Here is a 21,748-nt window from a genome sequence, read left to right on the forward strand (position 1 = left end):
CGTAACTTTGAAGTAATGATTCCTTTGACTGTAGCGATGAAACTGTTTTCTAAGCTAATTTCTTTACTGTAATAAAGAGTTTTGTTTTCCATGGATGTATTAGTTCTAAGAAGTCACATTTCAGTGAAGAGTTTTGCAAGGTACCTTGCAATTCAGGAACATTGTTTTGGAGAAGTAGGTGACATGAATGTCTCTCCACTGGAAATATTTTTTTAAAAAGAAAAAGAAAACAAAAAAAGTAAAAGAGAAAAAGACTTGTATGGATCAATAAATGATTAAAAAAAAAATAGTGCAATGCAATACTGTGAAAAAATGGCTGAGAAAACTATGCAAATCAAGTAACTATGAGCTTGGAATTAGAAAGAACCAGAATTTCCTGTCTCTGGAGTTCCATAAAGAAAATCTGTGGAAGACTCTGTGTACCACAGGAAGCACCTGTGCTTTCCTTTGCTCCATTCTTGACATAAGCAGAAGCAACGTCCCCAAACTGACAGCAACAATTGATGAAATTCTGAAAAGAAACCACACAGTTACGGGGGGGGGAAAATCTGCCACCGGAAAATGGTGGGTTTTCAATTATTGCTAGAGAGGAAAACTAAACTGATTAGGAATGCTGCCATATTTTTCACCCATCTAGTCTATGACAGCTTGTACCCACTGCAGTACACACTGTTCAGACACTGACAAATTTTGATGTTTACTTTGAAAAAAAACCTCTCTCCTTTGTGGCAAGTAAAAGAATTAGAAATGTGTAGAGGAGATGGAAGAGAAAAGGCACTGATTCCTGGGGTAGGTTTGCAATGCTTTATGTATCCTCGAATATGGCCTTTGGAAAATCTCAGTCTCCTTATTTTCAGGAGGGGCTGCTTTGGGATAATTTCCCTAATATTCTATTAACAGCAACCTGAGGTCTTCCATGAAATATGGAAGCCAAAATAAGACTTTCCCTGAAAATTGCTGCTATTGTAGGCAATAGAAACTCTGCGTACCTACATGGCGAACTGGGATCCTACTTCTATTGTTCCAATTCAGATTCAGATGGATGACATACTTGGTCTAAAAAGGTACACGAAGAATTAGAGTAGATTAAGAATCACAATGCTAAGAGAAAAGAGTGGGACCAGCAGATCAGTGATTGGAAACAAGGAAAATATGGGAGCCTGGGAAGGACAACGAGAGCTGAGGAAAGAGGAAAGAGAGATGACTGCCTCAACAAAGAAACAGATGGACAATTGTTCTGTAAATTATGACGCATATGCCAAGATGACTACATTGACATAGTGTTCTTGTACTCCCCAGCATGGGAATGCTTGACCCTGCTACATCAGCTTTCCAACTTTCTTTGCTTCCTTTTTGGGAGCTTCAGATGTGCAATGGAAAAATATCATTTATTACTTAGGCAGGAGAAATGTAACATCCTGTGGTTCTGCTATGAACAGTGTCCCAGCATCTCCAAAGCTAACAGGAGGCACCAAATGCAATTGTAACAGGGGAAAATAACCCACTTCTGTTCCAAAGAAGGACTGGTGTTTGGTAAAGGACTGTTATCAAGGATCTGCTGAGAGAAACTGAAAGAGAGTAAAATATACAAAGGTCAGCTTCTCCAACATGTTTGTCTGAGAAGACTTTGTCACAGCCCAGAAATTTAAAAGAAAATCAGAAGATGGCAGATATGCAGTCCAGCACCTTCCACTTGGCAAAGCAGTCTGAATTCTTAGAAGTGTCGATGAGGGGTTTGGCTTTGGCATTTGTGTTGAGTCAGCGTTGTTCCTTTGGCAATCTCTGCTCCCAGGCAGGAAGTTACACTCACAGTGTGCAGATTCCCCAACTTTTCTCTGTTGTCTGAACACTTCTGCAGAAAAGGGGAAACAGAAATAAAGTGCAAGTGTATCAAGAAATGTAGCAATGGGCAAAAAGGCAAACGTCTACATGCTGTCGACTATTACCACCAAGTCTTTCTTCATCTGCCTGCAGAAATGAATGGGCGATCCCATCCAAGTCCCACCAGATGCTTCCATACAGAAGTTAAAAAATCGTTATAAAAATCAGAAAGAAATTTTGTGATTATCAACACAGAAACCCCATATATAGCATAATCACAAAGTTTCATGGTACAGCATCAACTTTTTTATTTTTATTTTCATTTATTTAAACCTCCAAGATGAAATATAGGAAAACTTGGCAGAATTAGGGATTATGGATCTGAATTCTTAAGGATCTATTAAAAAGTTTCTTTTGCTTTTCTATTCATCCCTTCTCTTTCATCTTGTCAATAAATTTATTATTGTTATTATTTTTATAGCAAGAGTACTTCAGGAAAGCAAAATCCAAGTAGTGGCAACTACTCAGGAGACAAAATAAGAACTCAGAAGAGCAACAGGGTGCTTCTAAGACAACTGACCGAGCCCAGAAGTAGTAGCAGCTGGTCGTAGAGAACGGCTGCAAGAATTGGTGGAGGTTTAGAATAAGTTGATACAAATTGTATTGCATCTGTATGAATATGAATCATTACCAGGAAGACATAGTGATTTTATTCAGACCAACAGAGCAACATGGATAATTACTGCAGCCCAATCTTAGAAACTTCTCTATGTAGCCATCACTTGGCAGAAGCATTATAGCATAGCTGCAGGAAAAGTGGACATAGTACCAGATCACCTAATGCTGTTTGATAAATCCATTGCATTCCAGCTCAGCCCAGGGATGCTGGAAATAACATGAGGGTGTGGAAAGAGAGCAGCAGTTGGACAACTCTCTCAGTACTTCCTGAAGATGTGTGATCAGTTTTGTCACAAGTACGACCAAAAGAATAATGATAGTAAAAAAAAAAAAAATGGGATCTTTATTCAGACAGCCTAAGGAACGAGTTGCCATCAGGAAAGGTTCTATGTGGGGAAGAAAAAGAGAAAAAAGAAAAAATGGTGCTTTTTTTGTGTGTGATTACAAGTTCCTAGCATTCCATTTAATCTTATGTTAATTATATACTTAGATATTAAGTGTCCAAGCATGTTAGTTTCTCTGCTTTCCATCCAAAAATTGCCATTAAAGTTTGTGTTTAGAGCATCAGTGCTCATCTTAAGCTTACTAAATGGAACTATAATTATCTTCTTTTCTTTTCTTTCTTTTTTTTTTCTTTTTTTTTCTCTTTTTAATGGGAGATGTGCTTCAATTCCATTTTATTGCAATTGTGGCTTAAATTTCATCTTCTGAACATCTTTAAAGTCTTAGAGCAGACCAGACACAGCACTTTACAGAAGCAGCTACCATTGTCACATGTACATGTGACAAATTATTATCTGGAAGAACCATTCAGTGCACAGATACCACCTTAAGATTGTGCAGGGCCTCAGAACAGGGCCGAACTTCATTAGGGAAGCGATTGCACCTGCCTGGTTTTTGCACAACTGCCAGTGCAATGAGGCTGGGGTTGCAATCGGGGCCTCTTGGCATTTCACTGCCCGTTTGACATAGCTTTCTGTTTCAACCATTTAGTTGAAATGGCATCACCTTCAACATCATTAACCAGTTATGAAGTTTCTGGTTCATGAACCCCAACAGGTGGGATGAAGGACCATTAGAAGTACTAATGCTTGAAAAGACATGCTCCAACAGCTGTGCATTGAAAAAAGAGACAGCAGAAGGAACAGAGACAAGGAAATACCTGGAGAAAGGGAGCAGAGCAGAAGGAGAAAGGGCACTCCAGAACAAATTTCCCCATCTTACCTGCATACATATATAATTCCAGATTTTTTTCTAGATCACTCAGCTGGCATTGTTTGAGCACATAATCCACAGACAAATTCAGGAAGATAACAGCTTAGGACGGAATGTCTCCAGGATCAGATCATCTCCATTTTATCTTGTTACAGTCTTACATTGTCAAGACTATACAATGTAAAACTGTTTTTTTTTTTTTAAAGAATCTAATTTTACTGTCTATTTCATGGAACAAAATATGAAACCACAAAATTAAATCTCACACATCTTTTTATGCATGTGAAGAATCATGTATGATTTGCGTTTTACAAGATTTGCAAAAGTCAGGAATATAAACTCCACACTTCGGAATCTAAGATTTCCATAAATTGTAACTGATCTAGAAAGGAAACAAATCAGCATTAACTGATACATTGGTAAAGCTAAATTGTTCCTGACTTCCAGCACACACCTCACAAACCTATGCCATTTATTCAGAGGGTATAGGAGAGCAGCACCAACATGTGATCACCACAGCCCAGCACTCCAATAAGCCTTCAGAACATGTATAGGTAATGTTCCTCCTCTCCTCAATAACTGCCCTTATAAGAAGCAACTTTTGCCATGACCTTTACCACCTCTCCCAGACACATCCACTTGTGGCCAGCCAGAACTCTGGCAATTAACACCAACCACACTTTTCCATTTCAAAGGCCTGCCCACAGATTTTACCAGATCAAATCCTAGCCTAAAGAAGTAAATTCTTGGTTCTCTATGTTGTGTGAAATTTTGGAAACTGAAATTATGTCATGAGAGGATTTTTTCATCTGTTGGTTCAAAGAGGATGTGCCTAAACACAGACTTGTCACTTAGCAACTACCGCTGCAGTTAAGCCTCCAGGAGTACTTGAAAGCTGGCTGAGTTAGTGAAGTGTTTGCTGAACAGCTTGTAAATCTGTCCCTTATGACATGAAATGTAGGTTTGAAATGAATCTGGTGCAGAAACTTCAAACCTTGGAAGCTTTCTCAAGTGGATCTACCTAAATTTCACTTTCTTTATTGCAGCCATTTCATCGTTCCATTTAATAATTAGTTTGCATTATCTCTAATGCAGCATGGGTCTTCAGATCATGAGGTCTGAAATCTTACACAACGTAAAATGGTTACGGTATAAAGACACTGCTCTATGTTATGCACACAGTGAAAGTGGCTGATATAGTATTTGCACATGAAAAAATAGCTTTGGCTTAATTGTAATTGCATAATTTTATTAAAACAAGGCACATTTTATTTTATTACATTACATTTTACATTACATATTACATTACATTTCATTTTATTACATTACAGTGTTGCATGTTCATTCCGTTCTATGTTGGTCACAAGATCTTTCGTGTCACTAGTTCCAGGAACAGCATCACTATTAAAATACAAATTGTTCTCAAAGCTGTCATTTGTTGACAAACGATTCTTTCTTCTTTTGTAGAAGAGATAGCCCACAAGGCTGCTTCCAACTAGGACGAGGATGACAACAATAACCACAACTCCTGTTTTTCCATGGCTCAGAGTAGGAGCCCTCTCATCCTTTGTCATTGCTGAAAACAAATAAAAAGAAATCAAGAGGTTATTCTACACTTCCTATTTGAGCACTGGAAGCAATTTTTTTCCACTATGTTTGAAGACAAAGTGTTTAATTTGCTTCAAAATAATAAGAGAATGAGATAATAGAATAAAATTATTTGATTTTTTAAAGGCTAACAATGCATGAGTACATTGTATTCCATTAAGTATTAACATGCTCATAGGAAACAGAGCTGGTACTCAGATACATCAGAAAATGTAAGATATATAATACAGAATAAGATTTATTTTGTTTATGATATTACACTGGAAAAGATTTTGTCTACCTGAAAGAAAATATTCTTACCCTTTGTAGGCATTTCAGCTGGTGGCATTTCAGCTGATGGCGGTATTTCAATTGCTGGTGTTTCAAAACATTGAAAAAGAATGATGTTATTATTGTATTTTCTGTTATTTATGTTAATTACATTATTTGAAACATAGTGAAAAATCATATTCTGAGAAATGTATGGTAATACAGATCTCTAAATGCTCCATACACCTTGGTTTGGAGCACACATATACCTATCAAAAGTCACAGCACGATGATTATTGTGCTATTGTCTCTTATGTATGTGTTTATATCAACTACTAGAAGCAACAATGAACCGCCATGGTGACAAGTCCCTACATTGCTGAAAAACCACAAGAAAGTTCTTCAGGGCAGAGACGCTCAAACATGATTAGGGCAGAGATGCTCAGACATGATCCTGAATACAATTATAAATTCTTGCTGTACTTGTCATTCTATATAAATGTAGCAAATGTGATATATTTGGTTTGCTAAGAGACCTTGATGACCAGCCTACACAGATAACTGAATCCATTTCTGAACTCCAAAATGTCTTAGCACTCATCATATCCAAACTAAAATGTCTGTAGTCCATTTAAAATTAAGTATTTGGGCCATGAAATCTGGTTTGCTGGGAAAAGTAGGTGATTATAAAAGATTAAATCCACATTTTGTTATGTGCACATAAAACCATTACACAATTAAAATGTTGAATCAATGCATAAAGTTTCATTCTGATGAAGGTGAACCCAGGAAGTTAAATTGTTTTGCCAACCTCCTTGCTTATGTTGTCTGATTTAATTAATAATCCAACAACCTTTGCTTCCAAAGATTTTCTAAAACACTGCTAGACTGTCAGCACTACTAGTTTTACATTTAGAGACAAACCTACATTGCTCTACATCTTTAAAGTAAACTCGACACAATTATTTGGATGCTTTCAGATCTTTGCCTCCAGAGATGCCTTCCAATCTCAACCATTCTGTGATTCTGTGACAATAATGCTACCTTCTGTCTGAAATCACAGTGTAAAAGACAGTCTTGGCAAGAAAGAGGAGGAAAAAATTTACATTTGGCAAATAATCCTCTGGCTGCATCGCTTCATTTGACTGAGAAAAAGTGGAATATAATAACCTAGATATTTTTTTTCAGCCAAAAATTATTAGCTGACCAAGTGTTGTGTTCCACTGATCATGTGTATTATGCACATCATGGTTGGGTTTTGCTATGAAATGACTGCACTTTAAACTCACCTACTTGTTAAACAAGCATTATATTTACTGGTACAAATCTGTTATTTCTAAGAAGTGAGAATGAGGTGCAATGAACATAATATTCCTAGCCACTATTTTGTAGCACTGTCAACTAGCACCTGTTGAACTGTTGAACAGTTCTTTGAAGTACCTACATACTTACAAAACAAAGTTAGATTATTTATATAATAGACCAGCTACAGAATTTAAAATTGCTATGGTAAAAATTACCTCAGTAAGTGGAACAGCAAATAGTATCTATTTTACAAGAAAACTTCAATCACAGGTTTGCATTTGCAGTCTCTTCAGAAAACAGCAAGCATAGCAAGGCACAGAAAGTGCAACTAAATAAAATGATGCTTCTAACACTCCATTTAGCTATTCAATACATCCTTTCAACACTGCAAATGGAGCACTATCATAGCAAAATTCCACCAACCTGAGCTGCATTTCTACAGCACTGTAAGACTCAACTGAGTCCTGCCCCTGAGAGAGCAGCTGACAGTCCCTGCGCTGACACTGACGCTTTGCTGACTCCATAGCATTCCAGCTCTAGACTGGCCGAAGCAAGTTCTAAAAAAAGTAACTGTCTTCCATCTGTTTAAGGTCCTTGAACTGACTCGGCATTGAAACAGGTGAATAATAATGCCAGAACAAAGAGGAGAGCTGAATGGTCAAAAAGGAATGATGGCCATTGATTGTAATACTTTTTATCTACTGCTAAGACTATTTCAACTAAAGAATGAAAACAAATTGCTTTTTCTTTTTTTCAATCACAATGTAAAAAGACAGATAAGTAAAATCTGAATGGCTGGCTATATCTGACAGTTCTGCGGTATTTTCTGTGCAAGATACAGTCATCATTACGAGTATCTGAGTAAGTCAGTAAAAACGGGCAAGAGAGCAAATTTATAGAAAGGATAGCAGAAACTTCTCTCATATCCAGTCTTGTAGAGGAAGTGGGTATATTTCAGCTGCTAACTGTAGATTTTTGATATTGCAATATACTGTAAGCATGACTATTAGCATGACTTCTATGAAAATGTATGCACTAGATGCCCTTACTGCCAAATGTGCACATTTTACTATTTCAGGACACTTCCAGTTTAGTACATTCAAGCTATGCTATTTGTTTCGCTTTTCACGTATTCGTCATCTCAAAACAGGACAATATAGAGACAAAAGGTCCAAAATTGTTCATTTACAATTCATGAATAGTCAATTTACAGAAACACTGCTTCATACTCACAAATAGTACACACATGAGCCTGCCAAAGGGAAATAAGCTAAGGGTATTCCCTGTGTAGAGAAGGGATTCCCCGAGGAATATATTTTCAAAGAGATGGAACTAATTTGTGTATGCAAAGCACAGTATTAACAATGTGATTACTGAACAATTATCAATACAGGACAGGCAATCTTGTAAAATGTCTACACTAGAAAGAGTTAATAATGGAAAACAGTCTTTTTGAAACAATTCTGAGGAATCTGAACACTAGTCTGCAATTCTTTCTGGCAAGAGTTAGTCTTTCTTTCTGTTGGTATGCAAATGTACTTCCTTTGGCATTTGTAAAAGCACAAAACACCCAGCTGAAGTTCACTGTGTGTAAAAGCCGTCTACTAGCACACAAGAATACTCAAAACATCAAACAAAATTATAAATGTAGCACTTACTTTTTGGCTTTTTACAAATATAGCCTTTGTAGGAAGAGCAATAGTTATTATTCCAGTACCCAGAGTTAGCATACATTTCGACACAGTGCTCATTTTGTTGAGGGGAAGGTTCTCCTACATTCCAGTTGACAAAATTCACTGCAGTGTTGTCTAGCCACAGCCATTCTCCTAAATGGGAAACATTGAATATGGAAAGAAACAAGATAGTATTTATTTCCATCTTTGCCACCTGTTCTGCATTTGTTGCCTTCCTAAGAAGTCTTGTGGCCAATCTTGGAGACAGGCCACTAGACTATTTAGGTTTTTGGCCTGACACATCATGGTTGCCCTTGATTTATTATGCCAGTGATAAAGCATCAGTTTTGGTGAAATTGCAGACCAATCTGGCTAATAAAGTTACAAAGTTATGAAGTTCCCATAATTTATTGCACTGGTGTAGCAACATTTTTTATTCAGTTTATAGAAATGCCTGAAATAAACACATAATTTATCTTCACCAAAATGTGCTTTATTTCAGTAATATGTAGGGAGATTTTATATAACTCTTTTCAAAGCTCCCACTAAAGTCCTTTTAAGTCTAATTTTTCACATTTGGTTTTCAGTTTTTGCTCCTTCCCACTGACTTTGCACACACAATTTTCATTTCTGAAGATCTGCTTTAAAAATCTTGTGATCATTGTTGTTCAAGTATGCTGGGACTTTCTGTTTCATCCTTCCTGTTCCTTTTTTTTTCCTTTACTTTCTTTTAATAGCATTATTTATTTAAAACAAATGTCCCCCATGTGACTTTTAAGTTGTACTCGGATAAGCAAATGGTTAGCTTCAGCATGAAAGTTGTTTTATTCTTATAAGTCTTCATTTTTTACTCGTTTTAGTTTTAAATACCTGCCTTTTTTCCGCTGTATGATATTTTGATACAATCATTAAATTTAGTTACAGTTGCTATATACCACATAGCTATACAATGGCATATACCTGCTGTAGCTGCTCTCATGTTTATGATTGCTGTAGGAACTGCATTGTTTTACACGTACTCTAGAACTACTTTCCAAAACTATTTTCTGTATCAATCAATCGCATGAGTAAATCTCAACTTTTCTTGATGTGTTACAACTTATTAATTATTATTCAAATTCTTTTTTCCTCTGGTGACAACTTTCCGGTTTCCTGTCTAAGATTCAGGTAATATAATTGAATACTTTTCTTCCCCTTAAGTGGTGTATTGAAGTATTTGAGCAGGCAATGGTAGGAAAAAAAAATCCAAAACTCAGACAAACAAGCAAACAAACAGGCAGCACTATGAACTGGAGGTTGGACCTGATGATCTCTTGAGGTCCCTTCCAACCCCCTACAATTTTGTGATTCTGTGAACCATTCTGCAGTCCTGTCTCAGCCATTGTTAAACTGGAGTCTTAGCCTGAGTAGCACAAAACTGAAGTAGCCTTTAGGTCTATCAATTAGACAGAAGTAACTATATAACTGAGTATTATTTTTATCAATAAATAAACAGAAAGAAGCAAATTTATTTTTATAAGCAGTAATTTCATTAAAGTAGCCTACTGTCTGCTGTCTCTTTCCTTCCCTTTCTGACAGGTTAGGCAGAAAATAGAAAAAGTTACGCTACAAAATTCTGAAGACAGAAACAATTCCAGCTTCAAAGCAAAGTTCTGAGGGCCAGCCACAACTAAAGACGGGAGATTAGTCATTCAGGATGGTGATTCCAAAGACAGGAGGTAATGTTAGAAACATTATTCTCTCTCTAAAACTGGAGTGACAAACACATCAGCCTAGAGTTTCTCCATTTGAGAACCATTTGACTTTAGTTTAACTTCCAACATAGTCCTGTTTATGCTCTGCTATACGCGCCTGTGAACTTTACTTTGTTGTGAAGTACTTTTCTTGCTTTAAGACGAGCTTTCTGAGCATGGTCTTTCTGTTATACGTTATTGGTTACTACTTGGTTACAATTGACCGGTTTCATTTCATGACCCTACAACCTTTTCTAATTTCCCATGATATTTATTAAAGAAGTGTAACATGAAATTTTAAACATCCACATCAAACAGCTTGTAACAATTATTCACCAAACAAAAAGATGTCAAAAGAAAAGAAATTACCATCCACATTTCTGTACATTCCTGTCCAAAAAGTTGATGTTTTCCCTTCAAGTGGTTCAATGGCGTATGTCAGAAAGCTGGCCTCAGCTGAGTCTTCAACTGATACCAAAGAAGAACCTGCAACACAAAAAGAGAAAAATCTCTTAGAGATGTAAGTTTCGTACTGGAATGCATTATTGTTATCCTGTGAGATGTCAGTCTTATTTTCACTACTGATTATCTGTGCCAAATTCCAAGCTTGTACTGTCACTTAGGTATTTCTTACCATTTTCATAACATTGCACTAGCACTGTTCACTGTTTTCTCATTCACTGGGAAATAGCAACGCAGCTAACAACTTAAGAAACAACACAACAGGCGAATATGTTATCCAGTATAAACTTCTACTGATGTTTTACTATAAATATGTCTCTAAACAAAATTACAACTTTTTAGTAAACAGTAGCTATACCTTTAGTCTGTGTGCAATATAATTTTACATATTGATGATTACATGTTTTCTGTTCCTATGTATAGATCACATATAGCAAGCACACTTGCTGGCTTTCTGAAGCATAAATCATTAGTGTAACTCTTCAAATAGGTCATGTTTATTTTCCTACATTCTTATTGTACCCATCAAAAAAAAAGAAAGTTCATTTTGATCATCTGTTGTCCAGATAGTGTCATACCTTGTTAGTCATCCACATGCAACACTATGCATTCTGCTATAATGATTCATTCTGTCTGATGCTCTAGCAGACAAGAGGTCACAGCATGGAGCCTGCAGTGTGCCAGCAGAGAGAATGAGCTACACAACTTTGTATGGAGTGGCATACTGGGTAAAGAGCATCCTCACTTATCTTGTGTGACACTGAAATCCAGTCAATAGGTATATAGCAACAGCTGTGTTTGACAATCCACTGTTTTGATTGGGCTGTTGAATTTTCGAAGGTGTTTTTCTTCAGATAAAGAAGTCACAGTTACAGAGAGTGAAAACATAGAAGTAATTTGGATCACAGCATCACAGCTGATCTAGTGATAAATTCTACTATGGTTCAGAATTCTACTATGCACGAGATATAATTGGAAAATGCCCAACTGCAAACAAAACCCAGAGTGCAAGTAGGGACAGCAGAATACAGGAGAACATGGAATGTTCCTCTTTTTTTCACTACAGTCTTCATGTTTTTTTAGTGGTTCCTCTTTTGCTGAATGATTCAGATGTTTGTTTACTGTTATGTTTGTTGTAAAAAGATCCTCCGCACATCCACAAAGGAGTACAGAGAGACAAGGAGGAGGGACCCCACTTAGTACCCTTCTTTGTCTACTCCAGGCTCATCAAAGGAGCCATCAGCCCATCAAAGGTCATTCCCCACAAGCCCAGAGGGGCAAAGAGGCACAATGGAAAGGGAAGAATTCAAATTATGGACTTAGGAAAAGGACATCCTGTTCTGGTCCTTCCTAGCACTGTCGCAGGACAGCATCAGTCCAAGTGTCCAGGCACGAAACTCACCAAGACATGTTGATGGCAAGTTGAACATGAGCCAGCAGTGTGTCCTGGCAGCCAAAAAGGACAGGGTACCCTGGGGTGCATTGAGCACAGCGTAGCTAGCTGGGGCAGGGAGGGGATTGTCCTGCTCTGCTCTGCCCTGCCGTGGCCTCACCTCAGGCACTGCATGCAGTTTTGGGCACCACAATATAAGAATGACATAAAACTGTTAGAGAGTGTCCAAAGGAGGGCTACATCTTCATCCAAATGTTATGCAAATCTTGATGTGGAGAATATAATAAGATTTAAAGAACCCATACCAAAACTTAGCCTTCCCTCAGAAATACTACAGTTTCTCAAACTAAAGCTGGTAATGTACTAATTCCTGAGAACCCAAGAAAGAACTTGACTACCAGCAGAAAGAGTGAGATTCTTCTTATCCAACTCCAGTGTCTGTACTTTGACAGGCATTTCACTGGTAGGTTTATTGCCAGCAGAGACATACACAATCCATTCAGTGGAGTTTTGTGTACAATTCATCGGACCAAATGTCAAAATATACTTCAGGTGAAGAATAATATGTAGTTAGTTCCACTGACTGAAGTAAGGAGGTCTCTGCATACTTTACTAGGAGGCTAAACACCTAAGTCACTTAGCCACCAGTGCTACAGACATCAATACTATTGACATATCAAGTCTGGCATAATGAACCTTACATCACTTTTCCAAGGAAGGAAGTTGCAAGAATGAAACAACAGCCCTAGCTGACTAATACATTATCCAGCCTAGACAGCTGTAACTTTTTCATTCCAGTGGCATAAAACTGCAATAATCAAGGGGCAAATCAGATTGGAAATGCAAATGTAAAAAATGTCATTAAAACAAGATTTAGTAATTGCTACACATGAGCTCGACTACCTCCTAGCAGGGTAAAAGGACCTAGTTTCCATTTTAGTGATCTTCACTGCAGGCCACGCATTTCTTATAATGCCCGGTGCCATATACATGTACATGAAAGACGGTGTGTGCCAGAGGTAGACAGTAGCTCCATTTCCTCAAAATTAAGGCAATAATTGCATTGAACTATGCTGTGGGCTAACACTTGGACCACCCTCAAAGTCACAAAATGCACACCCCATGTTCAGCTTCCCACAGGAGGAAAAGCATGTCGGAAAGATGTGATTTTGATCGAAGATACTTACCCAAACGAAGACATTCTAAAGATGCCTGTGCCCAGTTCCTTGTAGATGAAGATTCAATGTAGTAGCAATGACCTCGAAAAGGGATCCATGACTGGTGTCCTTCTGATTCAGGGCACTTTCCTGGAAGTTGAGGGGGCTCAGTGGGAGCTTGAACTATCAAAATGACAGATGGAAGTAAGGAAGAAAGAAAGGTAGGAAAGAAGGAGGAGGGGGGAGAAGAGAGAGAGAGGGGGTAATATTTCTATTATCTTTTGACACATTCTTAAGTTGAGCTCTACTCTTTACCCACAATCACAGCTGACTTTTTGCTGAATTAGGAGCCATATGACCAAATGACTAATTATACAGGTTGGGACCTACTATCATGGAATGCAGAATGCATTATCATATGAGAGCAATGTGAGTTTCAGATCAAAAACAGAAGAGGAGGCCTGAAGGAGTGTCCTTGAAAATTTCAGTACTACCTATAATTTGTTACTCAGTTATAAAGGGAAAACCTGGAAAGCTGCTATGAGTAAACACTGTTGTAAGTTTATGTCTTGGTCATTCAGCCATTCCTCCCTCAACACCATACCATTGTGACTACATACATTACATTTGGATTTTTGAAGACTGCTGTTTTTACATGTTTACACAATATTGGAATAAAATTGAACAATATAACTAATAATGTAAAATGATGGCTATTAACAGTAAATCTAGCTTTGTTAGTAAGTGTTGGCCTTCATTTTAAAGCAGCCCCATTCAAACTAATTAAATTTTAATCACTTCATCTATTTAGTTCTTTAAATGAAACACGGCATCTAAATATATATTAGCATACCACCCAGCACAATGAACTCTAAACAGTTCGTCATTGTAATTACAATGGTTCAATTCAAGTTCTTACCATCATTCTTTTTGCAAACAGAGAAGTAACTTTCATTGCAGAATCCTGTCTTCCAGGCTCCAGAAATGTCTAGATAGACACAGCCTATTTTCTGCTTTGGCTCCCCTTCAGCCCATTTAGTATACTTCATTCTCCAGTTATCAATCCATTCATAACGTCCATTAGTCTAAAAACAAAACAACAGGAATGATTAAACCCTAAGCATTAACCATTTCTTTGTTAGTCAAATGTCTATGTAGATGCTTGTGCCAGAAGTTTTCATTTAGAAATCGATAACAAATGCAAATTGCTCAGACTTTTAAATTTATGTTGTGACAAGCAGCTGCTCATTGAGAAATACAGCAGAGCAACAAATGCTTTTCAGTAAAATGAAATGCAGAGGAAGTGACATTGAATTAATTTTGAACTTAACAAAACTGTTAATTTGGTTGCAATCATTTCACATAAATATTTTTAGGAGTGAAATTCTGATTAGTAATTTTTGTTTTCCCCCACTTTGCAAGAAATGTAAAATTTTTATTTTTAAATATTTAAAGGACGTTTAAAAACTGAATTATCTCCCACCTAAGCTTGTGAACTTTATGGAATCATTCAGTTGATTAGGTTTGGGGGATGTTTTATTTATTTAAAAAGGAGTGTATTATGTTCACTAATTTGTATTTCTTTCATGTGCACAGCCAAATGGAGGGAATGCATGACTAGAACCTGTGCCAAGCAGAAAAGGTGCTGCATTTTAATATCCAGAAAGTATTAATGTATCAAAGAACTAGGACAGGGCAGACAAGTAAAATAAAATGAATTAAACAATTAACTATTTCTGAAAAATAAATGTTGTTATTTAGAATAAGTGATTCTCACTGTACATCTTAAAATTTGTGGATTTTATCTCAAAAAGCAAACGTTGCACTATAAAGAAATATTTCCAAATTCCAGCCTAAAATGTATTGTTTGGAAGTTCACAGGGTTTAATGTCATAAAACAAGCGTGAAAAATATGTCTACTCTATACAATTTAATCGGAGTAATGGAAGAGGAGACCCCAACCTCTAAATCTGACAATACATAAAAATATTTAGGACCAAGACTAACTAACAAGCTAAAAGTAAAACAAGATAATAAGATTTTGCATTTTCTAAGTTGTCCATAAGAGGAGCAGCATCACGTTCAGCCAGTTTGATGTTCTTACCACATTACTGTTAAGTCCAATCCACATGGGCACCCCATACTTTAATATCTTTAGCCACAGGAACGAATGACTGTAGGGGTCTAAGATACTGGAAAGATCAAACTGATCACGTCTGCAGTTATTTCGTGCATCCTCCCATTTCATTTTGGTATGGATGAACAAATAACTACTGTTACCATAACGGAAAATGCTTGATGGGTCTGTACTTGTAGAAGGGAGAAGCTCAGCGTCTGCAAAATAAAGGAGAGATATTTGTTCTAAAGGTGATTATGATTTGGCTGCAGTTGCAAATAGGATAAAGCAACCTGCCTCTTTTCTTGATTTCATATTCCCTGACCAGCATGGGTTGGATGTGCAATTCTTTAAGCCAGCATCAGTAATAAAAATCAAATACAGAACTGTTGAAAGGAAAGGAGCTAATTAAAGCAATCTGTAACATGGACTAAAGGAGCATTCTGTATAACACAGTATTACTGAAATGGATTAGCATAGGCCACGATTTCTTTAATATTTTTTTCTTCAATAGAAGTGTTTTGCAGAGACTGGCTGTTTTGGACAGATTTTTCATTTTTTGCCAGAGAAAAGGAAAACTCCATAACAGACCAGCCCTTACAAATCAATCTGATATTTAAATCCAGGTTTTCACTGGTTTTAATTTAATTTCTAGAGGTAAATTAGAGTAAATCAAGTTCAACATGGATGAGCAACATTCACACTCCAGATTGTTCATGCTATGTGTACAATTCATTCTTTTCCAGAAAAAGAATGGCTTCTGAAAGCCAACATGTTCAGAAAATGGCAGACAAAATCATGCAACAAATTTTCATTTTAAGGGTCATACTAAACACAAAGATGAAGCTACAGATTCCAGCTCAGGAAGTTAATAACATGGCAGTTACTGGGAAGAGTCTGCTGAGACTGGACCTTTGGTCTGACAAATGTGACCCTTATGTTCCTGCCTGAAAAACAATTTGTGGATGTATTTTTATTGAGTGAAATGATGTTGAAACACAGCATTTAACAACCAAGCAAAAGCCCGAAAACTCATGAGCTTTGATTATATTTTAAAAGAAAAAACAAGTAAGTACCTGCATTAATTTGGCATATATATCCTCTGTTGTTATCACAGCTCTCATCAGCCCACTTCCCTGCTTCCTTAACAGGATTGTTTCTCATGACAACACAATCAGCCTTGGGACAAAAAGATACAAGATCAGTTACAAATAACTAGAAAATGCAAATAAGAAACTTTTGTCCCCCTTTTACATCTTCAGACAAAAATAATACTGTAGTTTTACTCTCCAATCCTTGTAATATTGAATAGTATACGTTTTTAATGGCATAGAGTTTCTGTTCCTCTTGTACTTCTCAAATTTGTTACTGTTGCTCTATCTTGCACAACACTGGGGTGAATAGGCAAACCAAAGAAATTCTGGCATCCTCCCATCTCCGGGCATACAACATGGAGAGAAGGAAAACCACAAACAAGTTAAGGAGAAATTAAATGAACTTTTGTAGAAAAGAGTGTTTATCTTTGCTCCAGGGAAAAAAAAAAAAAAAAAAAAAAGAAAAAAAAAAAGGCAATGATTTCTGATATATCAGAGTCCCTTATTTAAACCTATTGTTATAAGTTGTAACAGCACACAAACAGCAAAATTACAGCTGCTCGTACTCATAGTCAGCCACTTATCTGTGCATACCACCCTTAGAGTGTGCTGTACATTTCAGTTTCTCTTACATGGACTCAATGGCTAGAATTTATGCTAGCACATTTTGAATGAAGAGTGACTAATGCAGAAGGCTTTTTGTTTACAAATGGTTTTGTGCAATGGAACATTCATGCTTATTTTTTTGTTAGTGATTTTTGCTGCCCAGGAGGAGATGCACAGAGAAAAACGTGACTTGCAAGTGAAATACATTAAGGCTTAAATCTTTCCAACTGAAAAGTTCCATAGAACTTTGTATTAACTGTGACAACTTCTTATTTTGTTGAGGTCAAGTAAAAATAAATTTAAAATTTATAAAATAGGGGCTTTACAAGTTTTCACAGATTACTTCATAGAAACCCTGCTAGTTTTCACCAAAAAATAAAAAATAAAAATATATTGCTCCTTCCAAAAGTAACATTTTAAAGTTGCTTTTCTATTTTTATTGTCCCAGATTTTCCTCCTCCATTAGGGATAATAAGCTCAGAGGTGATGCTTCCAAAAAAAGGAAAAGGACTTTGTACATAAAACTAAGACTTCTATGGTGAGAGTTCCATTCAAGAGAAATGTATAGCTAGTGTTGTAACATGCTGTAGTTCCATAGCACAGCTGTAAGTTATAAATATGTAAGATTAAAGAGAAGGACTCTATGATCTATCAAGTCAGTTTGCATGACAAATAGAGGAAGTGTTTTGCTCTTCCCCCCCCATCCCCCCCCCCCCAATAAAGCCTGAATGGCTAACTTTTTACAGAAACATATCCTTCCTGCAAATGTGAATGACAAATTTTGCTTGAATGTACAGTAGGGAAGGTTTTCCTGTAAATGATTCTTGCAATCTGCATGCCAACTGAGAAACCTTCAAAGTTCAGGCACAACTATGGTCAAGGGACTAGGAGAATGCACTCATTCAGTGCATTTTTGGGGCAATGTCACAAGGCAGGAATCCCACCGTCTTGTTTCAAATGTGTATTAATTAGAAAAGGCAGGACAAACAGAGGTGCTATGCAGCCTTCGTGGACACAGAGAATTGAAATCTGAAAGTAATCTTTGTATGAGCACTCTACAGATCCCATCAAGAGCTAATACAGTTCAGAGCCCTTCACTCTATTTGGATTTGTGTGACATGTATAAGAAGGATTGTAATTGACTATTTTATCAATGAGATATGTGGCACCATGTAAAACACTTTAAATAACAATTTAAAAATGCCAGGTTTCTGGGAGGAAAAAAAATGAACAAAGAAAAACAACAGTGAGGATAGTGCTGTTATTAAAGTCTTTAGATAGGTAAGTAATCATAGCAATCAAGAAACCAATAAGTCGAGCAGTAAAATCTCAAATCCCAGCGAATAAATCTAAAAACAAATTTCAGAAGTTGGTTTGTGATTGCTATTTACCTGGCCATCATATGAGTAGAAACCCATATGTCCTGATGGAAAGCCTTTAGCCCAGTTTGTAAAGTAAACTCCTGTTCCATCTGTCCAGAGGAACCTCAGTTCATGATTTATATCATTTAATCCAATCCATGTGTCAGTAACAAAATCTTTCATATGAAAGGTGAGGAAAGCTATAGTTTTAAAAAAGGGAGAGAGAGAAAGAAAAAAAAATACTTTTAATGAACGGTAAACGAACTCAGGTGTAAGGCCTCTGAGAGATTAAGTATTTTTCTGAAATACAGAACAATTTATTGTTGATGACACAAACACATAAGATGAAAAGGAATTGACTTTTTTAGTTTAATAAACAGGGAATCACATATAAAGCTGTTGCTTTGTGCTAGACACTTCAGCTATTTATCTAACCTGGTACAGGGATGAATCCCCAAAGCATGACGGGAATGCTTTTTAAAATGTCTCAATGCGTTTTTAAATCTCAGCCCTACAACTGATACAGAAATATAAAGCCATGTAGATTCCACACATTTCTGATAATTTCACCAGTGTGGTTATGCCACTGTGGCATCATACAGACAACACAACTGAGCACCAACCACTTGTGCATCTGCAGCTGTAACAGCAAATGTGTTTCCCCTTACAAAGGAATACCTGGGCAACAGCCGGTACTGCCATAACAGGGAGCAGAATACACAAGAGAGATGCTTTAAAATGCGTTTCAACAGAACTGTTTATCACAAGTGAATCAATTACCACAGCTTTGCACAATCCAGGAAGGTTCTTGTGCATCTTAGTGTGGCTACCTCAAAAACAGAGCAGGCCAGGTCAGCTGGTATTTATCAACCCACTAAACCACAGCATATCAAACACTGTGCTAAATAAATATATCACGGCTTTTGCCAATTGCTAGTCAACATTAAGAGCTCACTCGTTTTTATATTGCTGTCTGCTCTATCAACCATTCACCTGGCCTTAGTCTTTTAAAATGAATGCAACTTACTTACCTTTCCAGGAATAAGACCTATAGATTTCTTTGCCAAATGTTAATATTGTCAGTCTGCCAGAAATTGTAACAGGAATTGAAGCCTTTATATCTTGCCTGTAATAACAATAGTATTGTGCTAACAGCTTTATTGGTCATTTCTCTTTTATCTAGAATTCTATCCCTGTGCATGAACTACCTGAGAAAACTTTTCTGCAGGTTATGTCAAATAAGGATTTAAATATGTTTGAAAAGTGAAAATCTGATTCTTCATGTCTTCACATGTGGAAAATGTCAGTAGTGCTAAAGTCATGTTAGTAATCTAAATTTAATCTTGTTAATTGCTCAGACTACAACAATGATTTATTTTACAGTAGTTGATTTTTCAGTATGTTCTTTTAAGTTCACAAACAGTTTGTGGTGTGCAGCATCTGTTTCTCATCACTGCAGTATAAAAGTAAAAAACAGTATTGCTAAAAAGAAGGTGTTATTACCATCTATTAAAATCTTTCCCAATTTTTAATTTGAATGTGTGCCATGTTTACTGAAATGTGGGGTAATTTCCCTCTGCTCATCTCCCCCAGTCACCGATGTGGCTCTTCCGATCACTCAAATCAGCTTCTATAGTGAAAAGAAGAACATCTGTGCTTTGAGTTGTGGGTAGGTGTATGAGCAGTCAAACCTCTGCCCCAAACTGCCCAGACACAGTAAATTCTAACCCCAAAGGTTTTCTTCTTGAGGTAATATGGAAAGACATGCAGCGAGTTAATGCCACCTAGTGAAACTACATCACTTGGAAAGGATCGTGCTGGGTCCAGCTGGCAGACAAAGCATTACTTTGGCTGCCAAGATAATATACATGCATATCTAAGCCAACATCAGAATTCTGTATATTCATGTGTAGATTTCACTGTAAATTTCTAAATATTTTATATTTTGGAACCCAAATCAGATGTGCAGACATCATTCAAATGCTGCCCATATTTATACAAATACAACAGGCATCCTGTAAAGATTAAATGCCATTTCATCTAGTTGCTACAGAACTAATTACAGTACCTTGCACTTGTTCATTAGAGATAGTGGCCAGGTTTCCTCCTAAATTCATACAAGCTGTTCGTGCAGCATGCCAAGTGACACGTTCATCTTCTGTAGATCCAAATATTTTGTAACACTAAAACATGAACAAATTCTCCATATATTATCTTTACTCCAACACCTCTTACAGATTGAAAATCACTGCTTCAAGCAAAGATGGATGGAGAAAAGGCAGTAAAATAACAGATTTATCTAGAAAAAAAACACATTCAACTTAAAGCAAGCTTTTTGTGCTGGTCCATTTTCTACATAAAAATTTAATATTTCAAGAAAATGTTTTGCTAAACAAGACATATAATAAATTTGATCTGAAATTGCTAAATAAAAACAAGCAAAACTGACTTTTATAAACGGTCAACTAATATTGGTAAATTCTGCATGACTGATATTAGTCTGCTTGTTTCTTGTTGTTCTTTTTTAATTTAACTCTACAAAACATATCACAGTGTTAAAGTCAAGAAAGACAAAATACATTCAGTATTGAAAGAACATTATAACTTGGTTAAAACAGAAGATCAAAGTGTCAATACTTCAAGAACTCTCCAATTTCTTTAGGAAAATCATATCAAAATGTTTGAAGAGATGGCTAGAGAATGATTTTCATAAATTACAATAAATATGCTTATATACCACTTCTAACGAAGTGTTAAAAAGCAAAGTAGTGGATGGGCAAATAAAGCAAAGTGCGTAGGCAACAACCAGCTCTCTGGAACAAACAATATTTTATTCTAATAAGAAACAGTAGTATTAAATCATTCCTTTGCTTTCTAGTTAATGTTCTGCCAAACATCCAACATGCTCTTTATTTGTTATGGTACCTTGTTTTGAAAGGAAAGCCAAGTTGGATGACATCCTCTTGGAGTTGAAAATGTTGTTGGAGGAACTGTTGAGTTTATGGAGCTGTTGTGCCTTTCACATATGTAGGGATTTGGATAACCACAGTTTATATCATTCCAAAATCCTGAATGTAAGATAAATGGGGAACTGTATGACACCACAGTCAGCATTGTTTAAATCAAAAACAATTTCATTCATTCTAAAAAAAAAAGTTGAGAGACAAGATCAAATCCTAAAAGTCTCACAGTTTATTTTCATTCTGTAACAGAATCTAGGATAAATACACCACTTCATACACACCTTAATTATGGTGTTGAAAGCAGTGTAGAAATA

General features: G+C 36.5%; 1 protein-coding gene across 2 annotated transcripts in view; it reads right to left on the minus strand.

Moving 5' to 3' along the window:
• Window positions 1–4,942: 4,942 nt before the first annotated feature.
• The window catches only part of LOC137852257 (macrophage mannose receptor 1-like), a 59,653-nt gene continuing 42,847 nt past the window's right edge, over window positions 4,943–21,748 (minus strand). For both annotated transcript variants that reach the window (XM_068673812.1, XM_068673814.1), the window contains exons 20-30: window positions 21,397–21,539; window positions 20,540–20,654; window positions 18,502–18,671; window positions 16,487–16,589; window positions 15,399–15,628; window positions 14,214–14,379; window positions 13,325–13,477; window positions 10,652–10,768; window positions 8,535–8,702; window positions 5,623–5,676; window positions 4,943–5,290 (exon numbers count right to left, since the gene is read on the minus strand). In XM_068673812.1, the coding sequence (XP_068529913.1) occupies window positions 5,040–5,290; window positions 5,623–5,676; window positions 8,535–8,702; window positions 10,652–10,768; window positions 13,325–13,477; window positions 14,214–14,379; window positions 15,399–15,628; window positions 16,487–16,589; window positions 18,502–18,671; window positions 20,540–20,654; window positions 21,397–21,539 (1,670 nt within the window). In that variant the 3' untranslated portion in view covers window positions 4,943–5,039. The remainder of the gene's footprint in view (window positions 5,291–5,622; window positions 5,677–8,534; window positions 8,703–10,651; window positions 10,769–13,324; window positions 13,478–14,213; window positions 14,380–15,398; window positions 15,629–16,486; window positions 16,590–18,501; window positions 18,672–20,539; window positions 20,655–21,396; window positions 21,540–21,748) is intronic.

The sequence above is a fragment of the Anas acuta genome, chromosome 2 (genome assembly GCF_963932015.1).
Source record: "Anas acuta chromosome 2, bAnaAcu1.1, whole genome shotgun sequence".
NCBI lineage: Eukaryota > Metazoa > Chordata > Aves > Anseriformes > Anatidae > Anas > Anas acuta.